Source organism: Anguilla anguilla, chromosome 18 (genome assembly GCF_013347855.1).
Source record: "Anguilla anguilla isolate fAngAng1 chromosome 18, fAngAng1.pri, whole genome shotgun sequence".
NCBI classification, from domain to species: Eukaryota; Metazoa; Chordata; class Actinopteri; order Anguilliformes; family Anguillidae; genus Anguilla; species Anguilla anguilla.
The window spans coordinates 31,248,086-31,273,179 of record NC_049218.1 but is presented as its reverse complement, the minus strand read 5'-3'; the positions used below and the strand labels follow the sequence as shown (position 1 = coordinate 31,273,179).

Genomic DNA, 25,094 nt, shown 5'->3' with positions numbered 1-25,094 from the left:
ACCCAGTGAACTAAAATCCACTCTACCCCCCGGGTGGGGTACAGCCAATTACCCCCCACCACCTCAGAGTCACAATCTCAGTCTATGACTGACCACACTGCCAAGGAAGGACCTGTCCCGAAATATGGCCACTGTCTTTTAGAGCACTCGAAATGAGTATAATGGACACACACATGCACATGCACGCACACACACACACACACACAAACACACACACACTGTTGTTTTTATTTTTGAAATATTTTCAGACAGGAAAACTCTGAGAGGCTGACAGGGGAAAGCTGGGATCCAAAGCTGTCATCATTTTCCAAATGTTATCCGAAGGACTGCAAATGGCTCACAGATTGCGCGCTTGAAACACAAATCAATCTCTGGCATAGCTCGCGCTATTGATTTCACGCGAAGCCGCGGCGGCCCGAGCTGCCCCCCCGCCACCCGCGCAGTCTGCCGCAGCGTTGGGGGGGGGGGGGGGCGGGGCGGGGGGTGAGGGGGGGCGGGGCGGGGGGCGAGGGGGGGGGGGGGGGGGGGGGCGCTGCACACAGCGTATTGGCCGTCAACAAACCCGGGCAGCTTGTTTCCTTTGGCACGCTTTTATTCTACATTATTTCACATGCGGGATCAGCCCGAATAAAGAAACCTTGTGAACACTTTGCCGTCACGCAAGGCGAGTCACTTAAGTGCCAGAAGGAAGCGGTGTCCCTCTCAGTCACTGCTAAACGCCGCATTAACTGCATGTGGATATTACTGCAACCGCACTGTGAAACTCAATCGCGGCACATTACACCAAAATAAGAGTCATTTCTGGTGAGGGCGCACTTGCAGAGCACATTACACCAAAATAAGAGTCATTTCTGGTGAGGGTGCACTTGCAGAGCACATTACACCAAAATAAGAGTCATTTCTGGTGAGGGTGCACTTGCAGCGTGTGGTTCAGGCCTCAATGCGGCTATAAGCAAACCACCGCACCCCATTTTTTCTTTTTTCGTTTGTTTCTGGTTTGCCCACTCTGTCAGAGAATAGATTCTGCAGGTCACTTTCTGGTAAGTGATTGAAATGACAGCAGTGCAGATACTGAAATTTCACAGGGGCATGCTGGGTAATATTCAGCTGGCACAGCTGTATCAAACATAGCTCGCCAGAGGCATAAATTGCACCTGATATATCTTTAAAAAAAGGGTTAGCGCTGCGACTGATAGCCACCATGGCCAAAGGGTCTAATCTCTGACTGCTGGCGAGAGGCGGAGTATTTCCCACTTTGACACGCCCCTTTGAAATTCACTCCCCTGATTGGGTGGGACCTAATCAGCTGTTTTTACTTAATAAAGAAACTCTAAAGGCCAGACCCTTTAGGGAATTTAATGTACTGTAATGTATATGTTGAGACATGCTTTCCAGGATGTGGAAGCATGCTTTCCATAATAAAGGGGCAAAAAGTCTGGACCTCAGCCAATGAAGCCCTTCTGAAATGAGTACACTCTTGCACAGTAAAATACCCAGAGCATAGGTAGTGCACCACTGGTGATTTCACATGAATGTGGCAGAGCTCAGCAGCACCGCTCCACATGATTCCGGAGGCTTCCGCGCATCGTCTCGTTTTCCCACGGCAGCGAAGCGTATGTGTCTGCGGGGCGGGAGGACATCGCGAGGCTCTCCCACGAGCCCTGCGTGGGCACGCACACGGCTGCACCCCCCCCCCCCCACCCAAACCCCCCCAAACCCCCCCAGCCGCACCCCCAGGGTCCGCACGTGCAGGCGGTTTGTGGTCCAAAAAGCGGGCCATCTGAGAGCCAGCGTCTGTGTACTGAGCGCGAGGGTGAGTCACTTACTCATTTTTCTCCAGAAGCAGGACCAACTGTTCCCCTTCTGCCGAGATTAGCAACTTCACTGAAGCGGGGTGGCTCTGAAATAAGAAAGAGCGAGACTGTAACGTTGACACTAGTGCCAAACAAGGCCTCCTCTTTCATTCAGAAAACATCAATTACATTTTAAGCTTTTATCAGCACCACACTCCCTCTAAAACACACACACACACACACAAAATCTTATAAACTTTACAAACACAATTTAGTCAAACTGTTTTTATGAAGAAGAAAGTCTCATCAATAACCGTGAAAAGTAAAAGCATCGATCGAATCCTAGTTATTCTCTGTAAACCCAGACAGATGAATTCAAGCATGTTCAGGCAGATTGCTTATTTTATCATTATTCATTTCATTAGTTTTATTAGTATTTAGTATTTGACTACCCATCAGATTTCTAAAATGCCTAGTCTTCCCCCCTCCCTTCAATTCACAGACTTCAGAGTTCCGCTGAGTTCTGCTAAACTGTGGGCAGATTCCCACTTCTGCAGAATCATTAGATTAGATTATTGCAGAATTGAAATCCAGTCATGCATAATTAATATTCATGATGCAGGCTGCCCTTCTGTTTTTAGAGAGAGAAACCCCATTCGGAGGATTATCTTTGCACTTCAGCGCTAAGAGACATCAGTGTTGCCCGCGCTCCACACTTTCGGCACTCCAGAGTTGTGTGTCCCTGTTGAACTCACGGGGAGTGGTAGGGTGAGGGCGGGGCGCGGGAGGTTTAACTGGCTGGGTGTCCTGTTTTATGACATTTTATGACACGTCGGGGGGACACGCTGACCCTCGGGAACGCCGGCTGTATCTTTTATGAGTGAATATTAGGACCAGACACTCACCGTTTCCCAAAAAAAGAGCTCTTTGTTTGGGAGGGAGGCGCCAGTCACAGAAGGGACCCCCAGAGAGAGACGAGCGTGAATTTACCGCCACCTCTGCGTCGTCATGACGACAGGGCAGCGCGAAACGCCGGCAGACACTCCGTCCGCTCTGGTCCTATGACCCAAATTTGGGCCGGACGACGACCTGGTCTGGGTTTAACTCAGCGCTGAGTCACTTTACCCAACCCCCCCCCCCCCCCACTCCCGGTCTGGGTGGGCCCTGTGAGGTCATCGGGTCACGCAAGAGCATCCTGACCCTCCAGTGGACCGATTTCCTTACACGTCAGGAACATCGTTTCGCAAGCCAGGAAAATAATTCAGTTAAAATGTTCATATTTCCCTTAGAGCTAAACAGCTCACCTTGACATGGTGTCCCCTCAAATTTTATACGCTTAATTTCAAGGCACACTCATTTCCCACAGCCTCTCCAGTGGGGAATACAGGCCTCCCTCACACCTGGAGAAAGAGAAGCCTCTGACGAGCGCTGCTGCTGTAGCTGCCCTCGGGGCATAAAGCTGTCTGCTGTCAAGAGCCATCTGGGCTGCTCCTCCTGTTAGCCGCTGCTCCAGTGTGTGGATGGGCCCCATGGTCTGGTATCTGTTAAGGCACTGTTCCAGTGTGTGGATGGGCCCCATGGTTTGATATCTGTTAAGGCACTGTTCCAGTGTGTGGATGGGCCCCATGGTCTGGTATCTGTTAAGGCACTGTTCCAGTGTGTGGATGGGCCCCATGGTCTGGTATCTGTTAAGGCTCTGTTCCAGTGTGTGGATGGGCCCCATGGTCTGGTATCTGTTAAGGCTCTGTTCCAGTGTGTGGATGGGCCCCATCGTTTGGTATCTGTTAAGGCTCTGTTCCAGTGTGTGGATGTGCCCCGTGGTCTGGTATCTGTTAAGGCACTGTTCCAGTGTGTGGATGGGCCACATGATCTGGTATCTGTTAAGGCTCTGCTCCAGTGTGTGGATAGGCCCCATCGTTTGGTATCTGTTAAGGCTCTGTTCCAGTGTGTGGATGTGCCCCGTGGTCTGGTATCTGTTAAGGCACTGTTCCAGTGTGTGGATGGGCCCCATGGTCTGGTATCTGTTAAGGCACTGTTCCAGTGTGTGGATGGGCCCCATGGTCTGGTATCTGTTAAGTCTCTGTTCCAGTGTGTGGATGGGCCCCATGGTCTGGTATCTGTTAAGGCACTGTTCCAGTGTGTGGATAGGCCCCATCGTTTGGTATCTGTTAAGGCTCTGTTTCAGTGTGTGGATGGGCCCCATGGTCTGGTATCTGTTAAGGCTCTGTTCCAGTGTGTGGATGGGCCCCATGGTCTGGTATCTGTTAAGGCTCTGTTCCAGTGTGTGGATGGGCCCCATCGTTTGGTATCTGTTAAGGCACTGTTCCAGTGTGTGGATGTGCCCCGTGGTCTGGTATCTGTTAAGGCACTGTTCCAGTGTGTGGATGGGCCCCATGATCTGGTATCTGTTAAGGCTCTGTTCCAGTGTGTGGATGGGCCCCATGGTCTGGTCTGGTTCACCGATAGGCTTGCCTCTCCCCATCTCACCCAAGCAGAGCTCAGCACTCAAAGGGGCAGCTGTAACAGTGGCACCTCACAAAGTGAGTCGCGCCCTTTTCTCCAGAGCCAGGAAAAATTCACTCACCCATGAAAGGGCCGTGTAACAAGTTTTGGAAATCCAGTTTCAGTTGAGCCCCGTTTTCCCAACACCTGGCAACCCTCCACACTGCGCTGCTCAGAGGATCTCGATTTTGGCAAAAAAGTTCCACTCCAGCCGGCCCAGAATGCACCTCCCTGCCCAAGGAGGCTTTCTGACCAATGGCGGAAAATGTACTCAATTTGTGCGAGCAACTCTAATAAAAATACTTTATTAAAAAATGCTAAAACCCCTGAGTGATATGCCTGGATTAGCCCACCATGACCACAGACCTCAGGCCACAGTATTAGCGTTTGAAACCCCACTGGGTTTGCTCCATGGCGGGAGCGCTGGAAGCAGAAGCAGCTCCCTCACACCGGACTGAGAGGGCTAATGCTACCTGAACGGCTAACGCCATCTGAAGTGCTCGTGACAGACTGGACGTGCCCGTGAGGCTGGGGAAGTACTTGTTTCTGTAATCCGACTAATTTCCAGCCTGTCTGTCAAAGTGGCAAGCACAGCCATGATGTAATACATGAATTCAAGGAGCAAAAATGTATTCAGCTCCATTCAACCCCGAGGATGTGACCTCACAGAGGTGATTAGACTTATTAACGGGATAATTTAAGAGAGGAACTGCATCTTACTGAACAATCAACAGTAGAGTACGGATGAGACTGTGTTGTACAAGTACCTCCTTTGCCACTTCATGTTACATGTACCCAATTCCAGCACTTATGTTGTACTTTGTATCCTTTGTATCATTATCTTGATGCTGTAGCTTGTCATGACTCCTAGTTTGACTTAATTCTAGGCAGCATAGGTCAGGTCAGAGAGTAATGTTTACTGTGTGAACTATGAATAACTGTTACAAAATTAGCAGTACACCTTATCAGACTTGTACTTACTGTACATCGCTTTGGATAAAAGCGTCAGCCAAATAAATGCAATGTAATGTAATGTGCTGTGAATAGGACACAGAGATAGCTTTGAGCATTGAGGTAGTGAAGATTTACCATGGATTTGAGGAGGCTGACAGGCCAGAGCTCTTCTCCGTGCAGTAGGAAAGGTACCGTTGTCTCATAGCGCTCCAGGTTAGCACCAGTGCTCTGTGGCCTTCCTGAGGCCCAGAGTTTCCCTGCAGAACAGACCAGGAATAGCCATTAAAGACCCAAAGTGCCGGGCTCAGACACTCTGACTGCCCACTGAATTATTAAAGAGCCTGTGAAGTGCATCTGAAGTATTCATTAACCCACATAGAAATGTATACTTTCTCTTTTTTTTCTAATTTATAAACTGAAATTTTAAAAAATCATCAAAAAAAATCTCTTTGACGGAAAGCATGTCATTTCTAAACTGGAGAACTGGATGTATGACGCAGCATGTCACTTCTGTAACGAATGTTCACTTCTGATTGGTGGCCCAGTAAATATTTGCACTGCTGATTGGTTAAAATGAAGATGGATTGTACATTGCACAATAACTGACTGACCAATACCACATCCTTCTCTAGTGGGCAATAACAGAACTGTATCAGGATACACATCATCATATTTGGAGCGGTGGGGTTTGGATGCATTTCCTTACCTTACTGACAAGCCTGAGTATTCTATCAGTTACATACATACAATTCAATAAAGCAGTGTGTGCATGTAACTGTATGTATGTATGTATGTGTGTGCTTGTATGCATTTGTTTGTGTGTGTGTGTGTGTGCTTGTGCAGGTGAGTGTGTGTGTGGATACACACAGGTACGTTTGTCTATGTGTGTATAAGACCTTCTGTAATAATTGGCCATAATAGGCTTTAGTTTGGCACGCACAGTTTCCTGTGAGGCACTCCTTCTCTTCCTGTCTGTGACAGCAGAAACAGGCTCTCAGCACCTCAGCACCTCAGCACAGGGGTTCAAAGGTCACGTAATCTCAGTAATGTCAACACTAAGTTATTTTTCGCTTTGCCTTTCTCTGGTGAAGGCTAATGATGGAAAAAGAAAGGACTTTTTTTCAGAAGTGCTCTTCCTTCGCTAAACAGTGTTTGTTTATCAGAGCTCTGCTAGCATCAGCTAACTGAATTTATGCTGTTTGGATCTAACAGTGGAAACCAGTCATTACCTCTGTTTATTTACTCTTTCTGAAGAGGAGGATGCATCAAGTGTGTGTGTGTGTGTGTGTGTCCATGCATGTGTGGTGAGTGTGCGCGAGTGTATGTGTCTGTGTGTGCATGTGCACGCACATGTATGAGTGTATGTGCACACACATGTATGGTGAGTGGGTGTGCGGAACTGTATTTGTCTGCGTGTGCATTTGTGTGTGTGTGTGTGTGTGTGTGTGTGCGTATGAGTATATGTACATATTTGTGTGTGTCTGTATGTGGACATGTGTGTGTGCAGAGAGAAATAAAGCATGTCTGTATATGTACATATATTCTCAGTGCGTGACTCTGTGTCATGCCGGAGGCTAAAATGGTTTCAGGAATATGGATGACTTCAGTGCATCTCACCCTATGGAATACAGCACCCTGAATAAGGACATGCAGCTGTGCATGCACTGCTCTTCATATCTAGTGTACGAGCAGGGAGGGGCTCCATCCTACACAATCCCCTTAATCCCACTGTTATTCCATTCACTTTCCACAGCTTCTCACAGCTAATGCCAACTCTACACAGCACAGCTTAGGATAACTCAGACCAACTCTACACAGCACAGCCTAGGATAACTCAGACCAACTCTACACAGCACAGCCTAGGATAACTCAGACCAGCTCTACACAGCACAGCCTAGGATAACTCAGACCAGCTCTACACAGCACAGCCTAGGATAACTCAGACCAACTCTACACAGCACAGCCTAGGATAACTCAGACCAACTCTACACAGCACATCTTAGGATAACTCAGACCAACTCCACACATCACAGTGGGGGGGGGGGGGGTTAGGCTGTGATGGGGATCCAGTGATAGCTGTACAGAGCTCAGTGAGCATAGGGAGAGGATTAGGCTGTGATTGGGATCCAGTGATAGCTGTACAGAGCTCAGTGAGCATAGGGAGAGGATTAGGCTGTGATTGGGATCCAGTGATAGCTGTACAGAACTCAGTGAGCGGAGGGGGAGGGGCAGGATTAGGGTAGGATGGGATCCACCCGCCTGGCAGGGCTGGTCTGGGACATCTGAAGCTGTTAGAGAGCTGGACTCTGGAGCCGGCTTAGAGTCTGCACTGCACTGAGGCTACTACCAATGAACAGCCCTCTGCGTTATCAGTTACCCATTATATATGTGCCACTATCTCACACACATACACACACATACATACACATACACGCACACACACACACACACACACACACAATCACATACACACGCACACACACTTTAAAACACATCTACCTACGGCCATTATAAACAGACAAACAAACCAACAAGCAAATAAATAAATAATATAGATTTTTAATATTGAACTTTTGCTCCTGTATTGGACTAGGGATAGGCTTCTCCTGTTAAGAGCAAGCCTGTGGTTCGACTAGACCTGAAAACGAGTTCCTTTGAGTAGGTTGGAAAATGTGCTGATTTTAAGCGGAGCCATGTGGGTAATCAGTGCCACCATCCTAGTTATGGTGAGCCAGCATAAGTCCTGCGATCACCATTGTCTGGGACAGTGGCACTCTTACTCAACAGCAGACAAAACAGTTTGTGTATTTTATGCTGTAAACACGCTTGGTGCTACCCACACAGAATTCCCCCACTTGTGATTAGCGCAAACAGAATTTAACCTCCAAAAGCTGTGGGTTATTTTTGTTATTTTTTGACACTGCTGACAGATTAGCCAGTCTGGTATCAAAGGGCTTCTCTAAAGGAGGTGGGTGTCATTACCAGTCTCAGAAAAGGGTTCAGTCGTCATCGTGAGGCTTGTAACAAGGCTGTGACGTGCATCTCACATCAGTGGGTCAATACTGAAAACAATCCAGATCTGGGTCCGTGCTCCTTTTCTCTTTAATCTTATAAAAAACAAGCTGTTTCCATTCTTCCAAATGAAACACATATGACTATTATTTCTAGCTTATTCTTGAGGAAAGAAAAGAGTTCTGTGTCAACACTGTGACCTTGTGGCTGGGTCTGACATCCATAGACCCATCCTCGCCGCCTGTAGCTAAAGGTGCACCCCCCCCCCCCCCTCCCATTTAATGTAAAACCCCAGATTCTAATGAGGAACCAGCAGTGCTACAGCAAAGATTAAAACGCATTAGCCCAATGCTCATTCTGGGCAGTCTTGGCTTCGCCCCATGTCAATTACGAGAACTGCCCACTCATGAAGTATTTTACAAGTCTGCCCTCAGAGTCTTACTGCCTCTCCAGAGGGAAGGAGAGGCTAAACTCTCGCCTGCAGCCAGAGAAGAAATTATTATGCCCCCGAGGAGTGATTCTGCCCCCCAGAGCACTTACGAGGGGTGTTGAGCCCAGCAACCATACCACCCTGTACCCATCTCATGACTAACTGCTAAAACTAAGCAGCCATACCACCCTGTACCCTTCTCATGGCTAACTGCTAAAACTAAGCAGCCGTACCACCCTGTACCCTTCTCATGGCTAACTGCTGAAGCTAAGCAGCCATACCACCCTGTACCCTTCTCACATCAAACTGCTGAAGCTAAGCAGCCATACCACCCTGTACACTTCTCATGGCTAACTGCTGAAGCTAAGCAGCCATACCACCCTGTATACTTCTCATGGCTAACTGCTGAAGCTAAGCAGCCATACCACCCTGTACCCTTCTCATGGCTAACTGCTGAAGCTAAGCAGCCATACCACTCTGTACACTTCTCATGGCTAACTGCTGAAGCTAGGCAGCCATACCACCCTGTACACTTCTCATGGCTAACTGCTGAAGCTAAGCAGCCATACCACCCTGTACACTTCCCATGGCTAACTGCTGAAGCTAAGCAGCCATACCACCCTGTACCCTTCTCATGGCTAACTGCTGAAGCTAAGCAGCCATACCACTCTGTACACTTCTCATGGCTAACTGCTGAAGCTAGGCAGCCATACCACCCTGTACACTTCTCATGGCTAACTGCTGAAGCTAAGCAGCCATACCACCCTGTACACTTCTCATGGCTAACTGCTGAAGCTAAGCAGCCATACCACCCTGTACCCTTCTCATGGCTAACTACTGAAGCTAAGCAGCCATACCACCCTGTACCCATCTCATGGCTAACTGCTGAAGCTAAGCAGCCATACCACCCTGTACCCATCTCATGGCTAACTGCTGAAGCTAAGCAGCCATACCACCCTGTACCCTTCTCATGGCTAACTGCTGAAGCTAAGCAGCCATACCACCCTGTACACTTCTCATGGCTAACTTCTGAAGCTAAGCAGCCATACCACCCTGTACCCATCTCATGGCTAACTGCTGAAGCTAAGCAGCCATACCACCCTGTACCCATCTCATGGCTAACTGCTGAAGCTAAGCAGCCATACCACCCTGTACCCATCTCATGGCTAACTGCTGAAGCTAAGCAGCCATACCACCCTGTACCCTTCTCATGGCTAACTGCTGAAGCTCAGCAGCCATACCACCCTGTACCCATCTCATGGCTAACTGCTGAAGCTAAGCAGCCATACCACCCTGTACCCATCTCATGGCTAACTGCTGAAGCTAAGCAGCCATACCACCCTGTACCCATCTCATGGCTAACTGCTGAAGCTAAGCAGCCATACCACCCTGTACCCATCTCATGGCTAACTGCTGAAGCTAAGCAGCCATACCACCCATATCACGTCTCACATCAATCATCAATATACATAGGCATGTGCAGTAACAATGCACTAAGCATTAAAAAATATGACTTTAAAAACAACAGCATAGATGGGCAACCAACTATAAACCGCCTTCATAGCTTCTGCTTAAGCCTAATGTTCACATGCATAAATATTTATGTCAATAACCACAAACTGGTACATGGCATATGTTTCTTGGTATATAATGGTAATGTCAGTTTCTTCCTCAGTACGTATAGATCTTAGGAGACAGTTACACAGTTCACGTGAAGGACCATATCTATATATATATATAAAACACATATTTAGAGTGAAAATAAATATTATCAACAAAAAAAAATACTGAAAATTAAAATGATCAACAAAGGTTTTAGGCTTACTGGCTTCTCCAGTGCCAGTCTCACAAGGAAAAATGATAAGATCCAATATAAGCAGAGGTGAGACTGTTTCAAGAAAGCATTCTTTTCCCAGAAGACATAACGCAAGCCTGTAGGTCTCTTGTGACATCCCTCTAGAGAGACTCACTAAAACGAGACTACTCTACACTGACGGGCCATATTTTTCGAGACCACACTTACCCTGTGGAGAAGAAAGGTGTTTATTGGAGGCTGACACTCGACACTTACGATGCATGTGGTCTCCAGCCCGCTGCGTTCAAACAGATCCTCCTTACTGATATACGACAAACATGGCGCAGCGTGTGGTGCCATGGAAATAAAATAAGATGCATTTAAAATGAGTTTATCAATCTGTCCAAATGAAGGCCTATTTAAAGCACGCAAACCTCTCCAAGAGTGACAGTAAAGATTTGAAGGGCCAGACATCAGAAAGGATTAAGGGAGGCATTTTATAAGTCCTTTTGCGAAGGAGACAAAAGCTCAGGCAGGAACACGATTTCAGTGACATTTTATAACTCCCAGTCAAAACGTTTTTTTCAAAATATGGTTATATGCTTTAAAAAAAAGCATTTCAATCTTGTTTGCCTCTCTGTCTTAAGTCTCTGCAGTTAACTGTTAGCACAACCACAGTGTGGAGTAAATGCATTTTTAATGCACATCCAAGGGAATTTCTCAAACACACTGCACACTTCACAGCGCAAGCTAATGTCTCTGTTTAAATAAATAATTACATGTAAAATTTGTGCTCTTCCCAAGGAGTCTTTGTGAACCCTCCAGCACCCTGACCAGCTGGTGCCCCACTGAACGAACCCGGGGCCAAAGGCTCAGCGTTTGAACCTTTACTGACTTCACACCTCGCCTGTCCTCACACGTCCGACCCCACGCTCTCCTTGTGAGAACTCGTTAAAGAGATACAAGAAGACGTATCAGAGGAGAACCCTCCTGGACCACCACAAGCATACGTATGAGCTGCCACAACTCATTTCCATCGCCGCAACTTTCAACGCGAGCTTCCATTCCAGAAAAGCACACGGTTGTGCAATTCTGAGAGGGTGCCATAGGTCTGTGGGACTAATGGATTCTTACTCTGGTTACAAAGAAATCGCCAAGCTACCCAAACGAAGGTAAATGGAGGGAAAGAACTTGGTGTTCTTAGCACTTACTAAAAAAATGAATGCTGCCAGATTCTGTTCAAACCCAGAAACAAACTTCCCAGCAATGTGGAAGCAGGGAAAATAAAATTGGGAAAAGAAAGTTATGATGTCACCTTACTGGTAGAAAACAGAGAGAAGCTCCACCAAACATGGGGTATGTTGGGAACAACTAATTGAAGAACACTAACAGTGATTGGAGAATACTCTAGTAATACCTGCTATTACCACAGAGAGTCAAGAGCAAATAAAATGTCTACCAATCACTATCAGCATTGTCATGTTAGTTGTTACCAACACACTCTGTCTAAGGCCTGTTTGAGCTAACAGTCATTACTGGAACTTCACAGAGCAGCTGGGTGCACCCCGTCATACCCCCCCACAATCTCCATTCCCTGCCCCATTGCTTCTCCCCCCACCCCTCACCTGCATGGGGATAACGCTTCACAGACATGCAGTAATTTGGCTAACTCGAAAAGCGGGTGTTAATCTTGGCCCCCCTCCATCCCAAACATTCCCGCTAGCGATAACGAGGCCAAACAAACAGATAGCGTCCTGGGACAGGAGATGTGGTGAGATAGAAATAACCTGAGCCAACACTTGGCAGGGGGGTCCTACAAAGCCCAGGGGACGAGAGCAGTTTTTGGGGGGTGTCCCGGGACAGCTTGACGGGGAAATTAGCGGAAAGTCGGCTTGAAAGCCACTTTCCACCTGGCCCCGGACAGGGGGGGACACCAGGCCCAGTCCTGTCACTCAATCGTGTCACACGCTGGATTTCGTCACCTGCAGCTGCAGCCAGCTGGCCTGAGGCCTGCCTGTCCAAAGTGGAGGGCTTAGCAAAGACATCCAGCTATTACAGACACACAATGGCACGCTTCCCATTTCAGACACCCTTCACTGTACACTAAACTGCAACTCGGGAGTCCAGGATTTCCCATCAACCGAAAACATTCACGTCCTCCAAGGAGTCAGCTGAACTAAATACAGAGTCGAAAACATTCCTCTTCCCACAGCAGAGACCATTTAACACACAATTTATCAAATCACAGAGAAAAAAACAAAAAATAAAAACAAAAAACACCTGCAATAAACATGAATAAATAAATAAATAAATAAATAAATAAATAAATAAATAAATAGTGAGGAGGATATATTGAGCTTTCATGGAACTGCCCCCTCTGCTGGTGGATGTAGGAGTTACTCTGTGCTGATAAAATGGGGTTTGTGAACAGTCTCTGATCTGGACCTAATAACCAGAACCAGGCTGTCTAATTCCCTCTGGTTGTGGAGCTTGGCATTAATATAATAAGTTGCTCCATGCTGGATTTGAGATATTTGGAAATGGTTAGAATGCTAGTCTTGTAACAAGAGCTCAATCCCAATCAAGTTTCAATCCCAGGTTGGACACTGCTGTTGTACTCTTAGGCAAGGAACTTAGCATGAGTTGCTTCAGAAAAACTGTCCATATGCATGTGTGAAATGTAAGATTGGGTAATGGTCATGCATCTGCAAAACAAAGAAATCACAAAGGCAAAGTGAATGCAACATAAGATGGCAGGAGAACAAACACAAAGCTAAAACAATGCATGCCTGCAGCAAGCCAGATCTCACCTATGTGACGGCCCTTTGTACTGGCTGTGACATGCTGTAACTGAGACGAATATAGTTTATTAAATGGACAGTTGGTCTGCAATCTGTCCTTATTCCCGCGTGTACCCAGACTCAGTACAGCCGAAGTCACGGGTGAACAAAAGACCGTAAAGCTAAAAGTACATCAAGCAAAAAAGTACATAAAGCTAAAAGTACATAAAGCAAAAAGTGTGTTAAGCACGTAGTTGTGTCAGAGGTTTAGGGGTGGTGGGTCTGCTTCTAGGTAACAGTAGCAGTAACAGACAGTTAATCAAGGTAGCGGGAGAAGCGTATCCCAGCGACTTGAGGCGTTGAGCGGGAGGTCATGTGATGCGTCGCTGCGAGACACAGACTGTAAGAGAGGCCACGCTCTCCCAGAGTCCTCAAACACATCTCTGAGTGCTTAGCTGAGTGAGGAATCACTAGTGTGTGCGTGTGTGAGTGTGTGTGTGCAGTGTTCTCAGCCATGGGGGGGGGGGGGGGGGGGGGTCAAGGATTGTTAGGCAATCAACAGTTTCTCTGGTTCATAAACGTCACAATCTAACTTTGTCTTGGGAGCTGATACATTATGCGTTAGCAGAGCCTGGGAACCAGGGTACGTGAGCCTGTGTAGGTGTACCTGTGCGTGTGCGTATGTGCATGTACCTGTGTGTTTTGCTTGTCTGTGCACCCATATGCCTTTGAGTTTGTGTGGCCTGCGCATTTGACTGTGTGTCTTCCGTGTCCTTGTGCCTGTACGGATCTGCGTTTTCGCATGTTTGGCTTGCCTGTACATTCTGTATGTGTTTGTCTTCTTCAGCACGTGCAGCACCCGCACCTGTCACAACATCCGTATTCCGCGTTCGGCGCCGAGATTGTAAATTTAATAATTAACACAGCTGACTAAAGCACTCCGGCAGCTTCAGAACTCAGACGTTGGGATCCAGCCCTCGGAGTGATTAACGAGCAGAGCTTCCTCACACCTTCTGAGATCTCAATTACCGCGTCCAAACGCACAGCTGGGGAAAATGGCAGGAATAGACCAAAACTGAGACGTTTTCTCCAGCGAGACTGTCGTTATTACCAGACGGTCTCCAGACAGAATGAAGGCAAAATTTAGGGGCAGAGACATGATTTTTTTGCCATTTCATTTCACTCTGAGTGCGCTCTACAGAAGCCCTGTGGCTCTACTTAAAGAGCCAGTGGAGACACCCTTGCAGGATGTAATTATGACTTGGTACACTCCACGGATGTGCTCATTTGATTCTCCCTCCCTTGGTTCATGGAGACTGCAGAAGGAACGTGCCTTTTTTGGCTTGCACGTGCTCAGTAGGGGGATCCACTAGGCAGCCATCTGGAGAAAGGTTCATATGAGGTGAGGGGTTACACTGTGCTTCAGAACGCAGGAGAGAGGTTCATATGAGGTCAGGGGTCACACTGTGCTTCAGAACGCAGGAGAGAGGTTCATATGAGGTCAGGGGTCACACTGTGCTTCAGAACGCAGGAGAGAGGTTCATATGATGTCAGGGGTCACACTGTGCTTCAGAACACAGGAGAGAGGTTCATATGAGGTCAGGGGTTACACTGTGCTTCAGAACACAGGAGAGAGGTTCATATGAGGTCAGGGGTTACAGTGGGCTTCAGAACACAGAAGAGGGGATTCATACGAGGTCACGGGTAACACTGCTTCAGAACACAGGAGAAGGGTTCATATGAGGTCACGGGTAACACTGTGCTTCAAAACGCAGGAGAAGGGTTCATACGAGGTCAGGGGTAACACTGCTTCAGAACGCGGGCAATGTGCCCTAAAATATCTGCCAACGCTCGCACTGTTGGCAAGAGCCAGCCCAGCTGATGTGCTACAACACAGTGCCCATTCTGTTCATGTTTGGCACCCGAATCCGTAGCAGCAACGCCACTAATTGTCCCTCGGAATCGGCATTGCAAAAGCCGGTGTCTCAGTCTTTTTCCACATGCCCTTGTCATTTACGCTCGTTAAAATCATTTCATTTATTTACTTTGCAGCTGGAAGTGCTATTGTGCAGCTGTGATGTTGTGAAACAACCGTCCTTCCTCACAGATGTACTGCACTGCAGCACCACCAAATTTCTTCTTCTTCTCCTCCTCCTTTTTTTTAGAATTATTATTGCAATTATTATTACTATTACTTTACAAAGTTATCAAAAACGAAGCAGGCTGATGCTACTGTTACACTTGGAACACACAATGGGATTCTTGAAAAACTTTAACTAGATGTAGCCGACATCAAGCGCATCTGACCTATCACACTATCAAAATGAGTTACCATGGAATCATTCAAGCTGTGCCTGAAATAGCCTTCAGGACTTTTAGTTGTACTTGATTCCAACTTCAAGCTACATACAGTGAGCTCCATAATGTTTGGGACAAAAACATATTTTTTCTTGATTTGGCTCTGTACTCCACAATTTTAGATTGAAAGTCATGGATTGGCTGAGAAATAAAATTTAAGAAGTCAGCGACATAGACCAAACCTAAGGGTGACCAAAATTAACTGCTTGGAACATTAATACAAAAGAGAGCACTGGGCAAGCTCAGTAATTGCAAAGGGCCTGAAAGGCCAAGGAAGACCTGTACAGGAAGACCAAAGACTTCTCACATAATGAAGAAAACCCCCAAAGACCTGTCCGACAGATCAGGAACACTCTTCCAGGGGAATGTGCGGATGTGTCAGTGACTACTGTCTGCATAAGACTGCATAATATGAACAGAACTACAGAGGCTACACTGCAAGATATAACTCACTAGTTAGCCACAAAAACAGGTTGACCAGGGTACAGTTTTACAGAAGTACCTACAGGAGTTCAGAAAAAAAGGTCTCGTGGACAGACCAAGATTCACTTGTTTCAGAGTGATGGCAAGAGCGAAGTGTGGAGACCAAAAGGAACTGCCCAAGATCCAAAGCCCCCCTCATCTGTGAAACATGGTGTTGGTGGGGGGGTGGGGGGTGTTATGGTTTGGGCACGTATGGCTGCCACAGGTACTGGCTCACTTGTCTTCATTGATTATGTAACTGTTGATAGTAGCAGCAAAATGAATTCTGAAGGGTACAGAAGCATCTTATCTGCTCAAGTTCAACAAAATGCCTCCAAACTCATTGGACAGCACTTCATCCTACAGCAAGACAATGGGCCTCATTCACAAAACATGCGTACATTCATATTTGATCGCAAATTGTGTGTAAGAACATTTCCACAACTATTTTGGCATTCATCTTTTTTTTCTTATATATATATTTGTTCATGACTGTTTCCTTATGATAATAACATGAACAGGATTGCATATAAAATTCACAAACTGTCAGCATTCATCATCTCATGCACAAACACAAAGGGCTGCACATTTGTCATGAATCCCATATTACTTTTTGTTAGGAACATTTTTAAGAACAAAAGTAAGAATAATTGAAGAAAAATTTTGTGAATGAGGCCCAATAATCCCAAACATACAGCTAAAGCCAAAAACTGGAAAATAATTGACTGGTCAAGTCAGACACCTGATCTGAGTCCAACTGATCATGCATTTCATATGCTGAAAATAAAACAGATAAAACAATGCCTGGCAGAGCATCAACAGAGATTACTGAGCACCTGGTGATGTCTATGGGTCCCAGACTTCAAGCATTCATTGCATGCAAAGGATTCTTCATATGAAGTCATATGAGGTCATTACCCATCTTGAGAAAATTCCACAATATATAATATTGTCCAAAATATACAGCCTTAAACGTGTACTGGCACATTTTAATCTTGCTGACACCGAACCTTTTAGCCTGGTGTCAGCGGAGTTCCTCGGTTGTTAATAGGAACGGCTTTGTGGAGATGCAATTTCAGTTGAAATCATGCCCCACAGAACTACCAATTTCCTTTCTTTATTAGTCGAAGTTCTTTGGGTCATATTAAGTAGGGCTCCTGCAGACACCACGCTGACATCAAAGTGCATTTTCACCCGACTTCAATTCCTGCCTCTCCCAACTATTTTTACGCATCGCATTGGCGGGATAATCTCCTGCAGACCCCCACCCAGCCCGCGTCAAATTTAACGGCTCGGCACAGCGTGAGCACGTCCAGGTGTTTCGCTCTTTCTCGCAGAGGAGCTGGAAATGGCTTTCCTGAGCCCATTATAAATTAAACAAAATGGGGTATAACTCATGCATCTTTTGAGGTAGTTTCTGGAACTTTTCCCTTCAAAAGTCTTTGGCACACCCCTGTTCTCCGGGCCTTCAGGCCTTTAGGACAATGAGAGGGGGAGTAAAGTTGCTTCTCGGGGTACATCAGCAGAATGGCCTCGTCTGAAAAGCTGATGGACCGCAGCAAATGGGCCCTCTCAAGAGCTTCCGAATGATCAAGAGTCGGATGTCAGGAACAACCGCAGGGAGGACCTCACTGTCACACCTAAACTCCCCGGGGACAAAACGCACCCTGGACCAGTGTTCGGACAAATTAACCCTCAGGGTGATCTATCAACTCAAACTGCGCATGCACTGTAGAGTTTGCCATTGCGGCCTGAGGGGGTAGGGGGTTGTGATTGCAGATTGCAAGAGAAGGAAGTATGATTACAAATGGGGGGTGGTGGGAGGGGGCAGGCAGGTTTTCATGAGCAGGTAGGTAAATTTGTCAGGACATGGAGATTATACGCCCACATGGAGAGGAAAACCCCATTTCACTTCTAGTACAGGTACGTTTTTGGGTAAACTAGCTGAACACTCCACACACTAGAAAGCCACGTGCTAGAAGTCCACACGCTAGGAAGCCACAGAAATCTGTGCTGGTGCTGTTTTGTGCCACACGAAACACACGAAAACCCAGGTGCCCTGTCACCTCACCAGGAGGCTGTCAGAGGCTGGGGCTGCGGCAGGAGACTGCAGAGAAGACTGAGGTAGCCTGGCGTGTTAGCAGACACACGGGGGGGGAGGACAGCGGTTCTTCTGTGTGGAATCGCGCGGATCATCAGCGCCAGGCAACCGAACAGTGTAAAGCACCGCAGAGGGACGCACTTTAGCACCTGTCCCAGTGACACGCAGAGGGACGCACTTTAGTCCCAGTGACACGCAGAGGGACGCACTTTAGTCCCAGTGACACGCAGAGGGACGCACTTTAGTCCCAGTGACACGCAGAGGGACGCACTTTAGTCCCAGTGACACGCAGAGGGACGCACTTTAGTCCCAGTGACACGCAGAGGGACGCACTTTAGCGCCTGTCCCAGTGACACGCAGAGGGACGCACTTTAGTCCCAGTGACACGCAGAGAGACGCACTTTAGCGCCTGTCCCAGTGACACGCAGAGGGACGCACTTTAGCGCCTGTCCCAGTGACACACAGAGGGACGCACTTTAGTCCCAGTGACACGCAGAGAGACGCACTTTAGTCCCAGTGACACGCAGAGGGACGCACTTTAGTCCCAGTGACACACAGAGGGACGCACTTTAGCGCCTGTCCCAGTGACACGCAGAGGGACGCACTTTAGCGCCTGTCCCAGTGACACGCAGAGGGACGCACTTTAGTCCCAGTGACACGCAGAGGGACGCACTTTAGTCCCAGTGACACGCAGAGGGACGCACTTTAGTCCCAGTGACACGCAGAGGGACGCACTTTAGTCCCAGTGACACGCAGAGGGACGCACTTTAGTCCCAGTGACACGCAGAGGGACGCACTTTAGTCCCAGTGACACGCAGAGGGACGCACTTTAGTCCCAGTGACACGCAGAGGGACGCACTTTAGTCCCAGTGACACGCAGAGGGACGCACTTTAGTCCCAGTGACACGCAGAGGGACGCGCTTTAGCGCCTGTCCCAGTGACACGCAGAGGGACGCACTTTAGTCCCAGTGACACACAGAGGGACGCACTTTAGTCCCAGTGACACACAGAGGGACGCACTTTAGTCCCAGTGACACGCAGAGGGACGCACTTTAGCGCCTGTCCCAGTGACACGCACTCCGAGACCTCCCATACGACAAAACCAGATAACAGGTGCTATTTCGAGCCACGTTTTGTTTTCACGTGAAAATTGCAGCTCACGTGTGAAAAAGTCAAGATGCAAACGTCACATGACTTCATGTGACCTATTTTCTTTCTCATGTGTGAAAATGTCCACTTCACACATGAAATTTTACACACGTGACATTTCATTTTCAACACCCCTTCCCTCCCCCTCCCCCCCACCCTGCCGCCTCCCTCCCAAGCACCGCCACCACACATTTCCTGTGGCCTTGCTAAACCAATCATTAACACGGCCTGTGGCAAGGCATTTAAAAGCGTGATGAATTCGGCTTCCATGCAATTTCTACTCCAAACAAAGTTATGGAAGCCATTAATGAGAGGGGAAAACATTAGTGATAAGTGACATTTATATGCGATAGAATTCCAAGAACAGAAGCCTAAGGAAACAATGCTTAGTGAATCTTATGCTGTTAGGGCTATAATTGCAATTTTAAGGGTTGAAATAAATAAATAAATAAATAATGTGTCTAAAAAACTGACTGGTAAGGGGCATTCAATGCTTTGTTAGTTGGAGGCCTGGATTTTAATTAAATCTGTCAGTGTTCTTCTTTCTGTCTGTTATTATTGCGGCTTGATTACATTCAGGCCCAGATATATTCCCTCGTGTGGCCACAATTTGAGAAGGCAGAACGTTATCTCTTCATGGTCCCGAGCTGACTGGCTGTCGAGATAAGTGGCAAAATGCCATTGCGTTCCTGTATTCCGTTTCCGCACAGACGTTCTGCCCCAGTCCGCTGAATGACGCGAGAGGATGCACGGGGATCGCACGCGGCTGAGTGATCAGCGGAAAGAACGGACCCACGGGGAGCTTCTCAATTTATCCGACGGATATACCATCGGGATAAACCTAAACAGTTGGCCATTATCAGCTCTGTGCACACTCATCTATCGGCCAAAGAACCGAAGAGCCATGTGCCTCCAGCACTTTAATACGTTTATATCTACATCGCGCAGTATTATCCGTATGGCACACGATATGAAGTTTTCCCAATAGTTGCCAAGAGATCGTTGACAAAGCCTGTTTATTTGACGCGAATAATTGGTTTCCATGATAGCCTACATGTAAGCGCGCAATGGAGATCGTAATGTTAAAATTGTTAAAATTTCAGCAGGGTTTCAATTTACGTTGAGTAGTAGCTGTATAATCTCTTTCATACTTGCTTTTACTGGAATTTGATTTAAGAATGTAAATTTAGACCTCTACTTAACACGCATAGGCTACATCACATGTCACTGAATATATTCTTAACACAACAAAGTTGACATCACATAAGACTGAGTGTGACAGAATGCATTATGAGGTTACTGTCTGCCGGCACTGCATTTAGATGCACTGCATTTATTCACATTTAAGAAAACTGCAAACAAGGCGAATGGCACCGTTCAGCCTATATATGATTACCGTCGCGGTCCTGTAAACTGTGGTGCTCTGGTCTGTAACAAAGAACACAAGATCAACACCCCTCCCTCCTTCAAACTATCTTTAGAAATTAGGTGAAAACGAGGGGCGGCGGAAACTGTATTTCCAGAGCATCGTTCATTACCCCTTGTACGTGCGTAAAACACACATTAAAACGGAAAAACCCGGCAACTTCAAAAATGAATCAAATGGAGAAACATTCGCGTTTACATCTGTTTGTTACTTATTAGACATTCAGAAAAAACTATTACCTACCCACTACTACTGATGTTGAGCACGGTCTTGAAAATCAAATTCTTCTTTTCTCCCAAGTTTATTGATCATTACTGAGATGCAAAATAGCTATTTATTTTCAGTAAAGCCGTCAACCACAGTTTTTCAGTACGCCCAGCCATTACATCGGGAAGCATAAAAACCTTTACATAATGTAAACTGACTCGGTAACGTTCCATAATTGCTTATATTTACAAAGGAGATTGCATTTACTCAATCTGACTTGAGGCACCCAAGTAGTATGGAGGACACAATTAGCTTCTTGAAAAAAATAAATACTGACATTCACTCCAAGGATAACGTCAATTAGGATAAGCAATGTTTCACTTTGAAAGTAACTAATAATTTTTATATGGATTCAAAAATGCTGGCGCCCACAGAAGCTATGCTTACCTTCAGATGTACTGTCACCGGAGCACTTGGCCGTTAGAAGTGAGAGGATATGAATCGCGGTCAAAAATGCCAACTTGTCATTCCACCGCCGGTTTGACATGTTGCGCGGCTTGGGGAAAAAGCCGATCAGGTTGTGTCACGGCAGAGAGACCATAATATACAGTCAAGTAGCTAATAGGCAGGATGTGAGAGACTTCCTGCAGAATGATGAAGTCCAACAAGACCTAGAAAATCCAGTTTGGTCTTCTGGATGGCAATATACGGAGCTGTCACCAAGTTCACCCAAAGCCGTTCAAAGAGCACTTGCTGAATGACAAGGAAGTTGATATTTTTACAATATTTAAGGGTTCGACTGAGAAGGAAAGAAGGCGCATAGAGAGCTAATAAAACATGGCAATTCAGAAGTCAAAATCGCATAACTGACATCGGTTTAGGCACTCATTACAAAGAAACGGTCTAGTCTTCCAGTACTACCACCATGTGCTTGGCTAAAGGAACTCCGCAAGGTCCTAGAGCCGAAGTGTATCTTGAAATGGCTTTGCTGGTTACCGCTGTTTGATACAGTTTGTATAGTTTTATGTTCAAAACGAACGTTTTGTTGAAACAGCCCCAAACGAAATGGTACCTTTACGGCTTTCATACAGAAACATTTGTGTATAGTAGCTTCCCTGAGCGTTCGATTAAATTTGAATACGCACGGCAGGTTCATTAAACTACCAATCTTTTTTAACCTTTCACTGGGGATAAATCCGGTTTTATATCCATACGTGCAGAAAGCATTTTACTTCAAAGGCGATTTGATAAAGCATGTTACTACTAATCTACCAGAATTAAATTGGATTGGTCTTTTAAATTTTCATGAGTGGGAAAACAGGATATACAGTGAGCTCCATGATGTTTGTTACAAAGACACACAAACATATATGTATATACAGTATACAGTATATATTGACTTGATTTGGTTCTGTACTCTGTTCTGTACAATTTTAGGCTTGAAATCAGACAGTTTGCATATGGTTAAGATTCACAGCTTTAATTAAAGGGTATTGTGGCCGATTGGTCTCGGCTGCGCCGGCTGGTAGAGAGAGAGCACACGCACTTGGGTTACGTTAGCTAATCAGCCCAGGTGCGCGTGTGCTCTTTCTACCAGCCGGCGCAGCCGAGACCAATCCGCCTACACATTTTGGTTTCACCATGTACATGGTGAAACCTATTTATACACAGTCCCCCAATTTCATGGCACCATAATGTTTGGGACAAATGGCTTCACCGGTGTTACTGATTAGTCAGGTACATTCAACTGGCACACACACCATTCACTCCCACACTCATACCTGTGGGAAATTTTGAGTCTCTAGACATGCATGTCTTTGGACTGTGGGAGGAAACCCACGCAGACACGGGGAGAACACTAGGAGAACTCCACACAGAAAGGCCCAGGCTGGATTCAAACCAAGGACCTTCTTGCTGTGAGGTGACAGTGCTAGCCACTGACAATTTTGCATTTTGGCGCACCCTCGCGCAGCATGGATGCTATATGGTGGACTGTGGTATGGCTGTTTTCGGCGCATGTTTGCCTGGCACGTCCCCTGCCCCTGCAGCTCTGCAACAGCTGTGCGTGTGGCAGACGTGCAAGTCAACTGGGAAAGAGATTTTCTCTACTGTTACTGTCTGGTTTTGGAAAAAGACACAGCAACGTGGTATCTGGGGACAAAGACATATCCCTTTACAGCACCAACATCTGCTCTGTACATGGAAAAAACGCATTCGAAACATAACTGCGTGTTTTCCTACTTGTGGAAGCACGGAAACACCCGGCTAGAATAATTAGTTCAGTCTGAGTCGACTTAGCGGGTTGAGTTATGCCTGGCAGTGGGATCCTCGACAGTCGAGCCTGCAGCATCTCAGTCTCCCTGCTGACACTCGTGATTGATAGGTAGGCAGTTGAAAATGGCGTTCATATATTCCAGTTCCACTAACACTGCAACACATGCACTTGATTGCTCTATATCCACACAAAATAAAACCTGTACTACCTGCACATGTTTAAAATAAAATGCATCAATGTGGATACTTAGGGTTAATCTCCAAAAGAGAGGTGGTAAAAAATGGCAAATGGTTTTCATTACATTATTGTCTTCAAAGGGAGTTATTTTTTTGTTCGTCATTTTAAGTTTTGACATATGTTCTCAGTTGGCCCATGCAGTTTTTGTGCGCAATAAAGGATATTCTTAGAAATTTCCGGAGGTTTTTGACAACCTGTTGGCTTTACAGTGGTGGATATCTGGGTATTTGGTGTGTGGTCTGTAGCCAGAAATTGCACATCAGCCAGATTTTATAGCAACGTTATGTTTCCAGAGGCTGTACATACAAGAAGATACATTGTTGAGGCATTTATTCACAGTTATAAAGATAAAAAATCTGTTTTAATATTGTTCCAGTATTTTTGTTCCTTCTTAGGCCTCAAGCACTGCAAGCTCTTCTTTGCCAGACCCGTGTAGTAATGTTAATGCAAGAGAAACTGCCCATTTTTTACTCGAGTGCAGGTTACATGGCCATAGGAAATGGTTCCAATAAAAAGAAGATTAAATATAATTTATTTGACTTATTTTTAGAATAATTGGATAATATACACAAGCACAGCCCCCAAGGGTATACCATCGCTCTATAAGTCTATTGTCTTGCTTTAAACCACAAGCCCATGTACGCCCCTTAAACCAGTCATTGTGAATCTAGAAGGTCACCAGAAACTTTGAAGTATCTAGAATATCCTTCATCACACACAAAAACTGCCTGGACTAAATTAAAAACATACACCAAAAGTGGAACTTCAGAATTGGAACTATCCCTTCCGACTTTTATTTTCAACTCAAAAATTCAGTATGAAGGACTGTTTTGTTGTGAGTAAGCCAAAAAGTTCAATACTTCACTGCAGTTCAGTGAGGTTAATCGTCACGTATACGCTTGCCCGTGTGACTCTTTAGAACAAGACCCTGAAGCGCTGCATTTTTACTTTACAGAACATTCTGCAACAGTGGAGGATTATCAAAATAATACAGTAACTACACTGATTCAAGGACACATTCTCAGGTAAAATAATTAATTTGCGTATTCCAGTGGTTGAGATGTGAACATTATACACTATAAACTAGTGAAGATCACAAGTTGTGTGTTTTAGCCATTACATTTAGTGGTTACGCAGCAAGTTTTATAGAAGTGATAATGCCATTTATAATAGTTGAAACTGCCTCTGAGTGATGTATATGAGTGTGTGCAACTCCACTTTTAAATTATGCTTAGGTCCCATTATTTAATTAACTTTCTCTTCCTGTTGTTTATTTCTCCTTTCATTCCTGTGATCTTGAGACAGAAGATTGAGGTTAAAGGGCATCTGATGCATCATTGCTGTAGAGCTAGAATGCACTAGAATGAATGTAATATGAATAAATAAAAATGAAGCAAATACATATACATGTCATGAGAACTACAAAATGTATATTCTTTTCCAAAGTGACCAGAATATAGCGCCTCAGAAAGAATATATATATATATATTTTTTTCTTAGTACCCTAATAAGGGTTTTTCAAAACAAACTTGAGTTTCAAAGAGCCACTAATGGTTTCAAAGCACTTCAAGTGCATACAGCAAGTTCCTCTCAGGGAAAGTAAACAAGCGCTC

At 46.0% G+C, this 25,094-nt stretch overlaps 1 protein-coding gene across 2 annotated transcripts in view; it reads right to left on the bottom strand.

Moving 5' to 3' along the window:
• LOC118217673 (disintegrin and metalloproteinase domain-containing protein 12-like) overlaps window positions 1-21,839 on the bottom strand; it is a 94,858-nt gene extending 73,019 nt beyond the window's left edge. For both annotated transcript variants that reach the window (XM_035399622.1, XM_035399623.1), the window contains exons 1-3: window positions 21,417-21,839; window positions 5,385-5,506; window positions 1,827-1,900 (exon numbers count right to left, since the gene is read on the bottom strand). In XM_035399622.1, coding sequence (XP_035255513.1) covers window positions 1,827-1,900; window positions 5,385-5,506; window positions 21,417-21,516 — 296 coding nt within the window. In that variant the 5' untranslated portion in view covers window positions 21,517-21,839. The remainder of the gene's footprint in view (window positions 1-1,826; window positions 1,901-5,384; window positions 5,507-21,416) is intronic.
• Window positions 21,840-25,094: the final 3,255 nt, after the last annotated feature.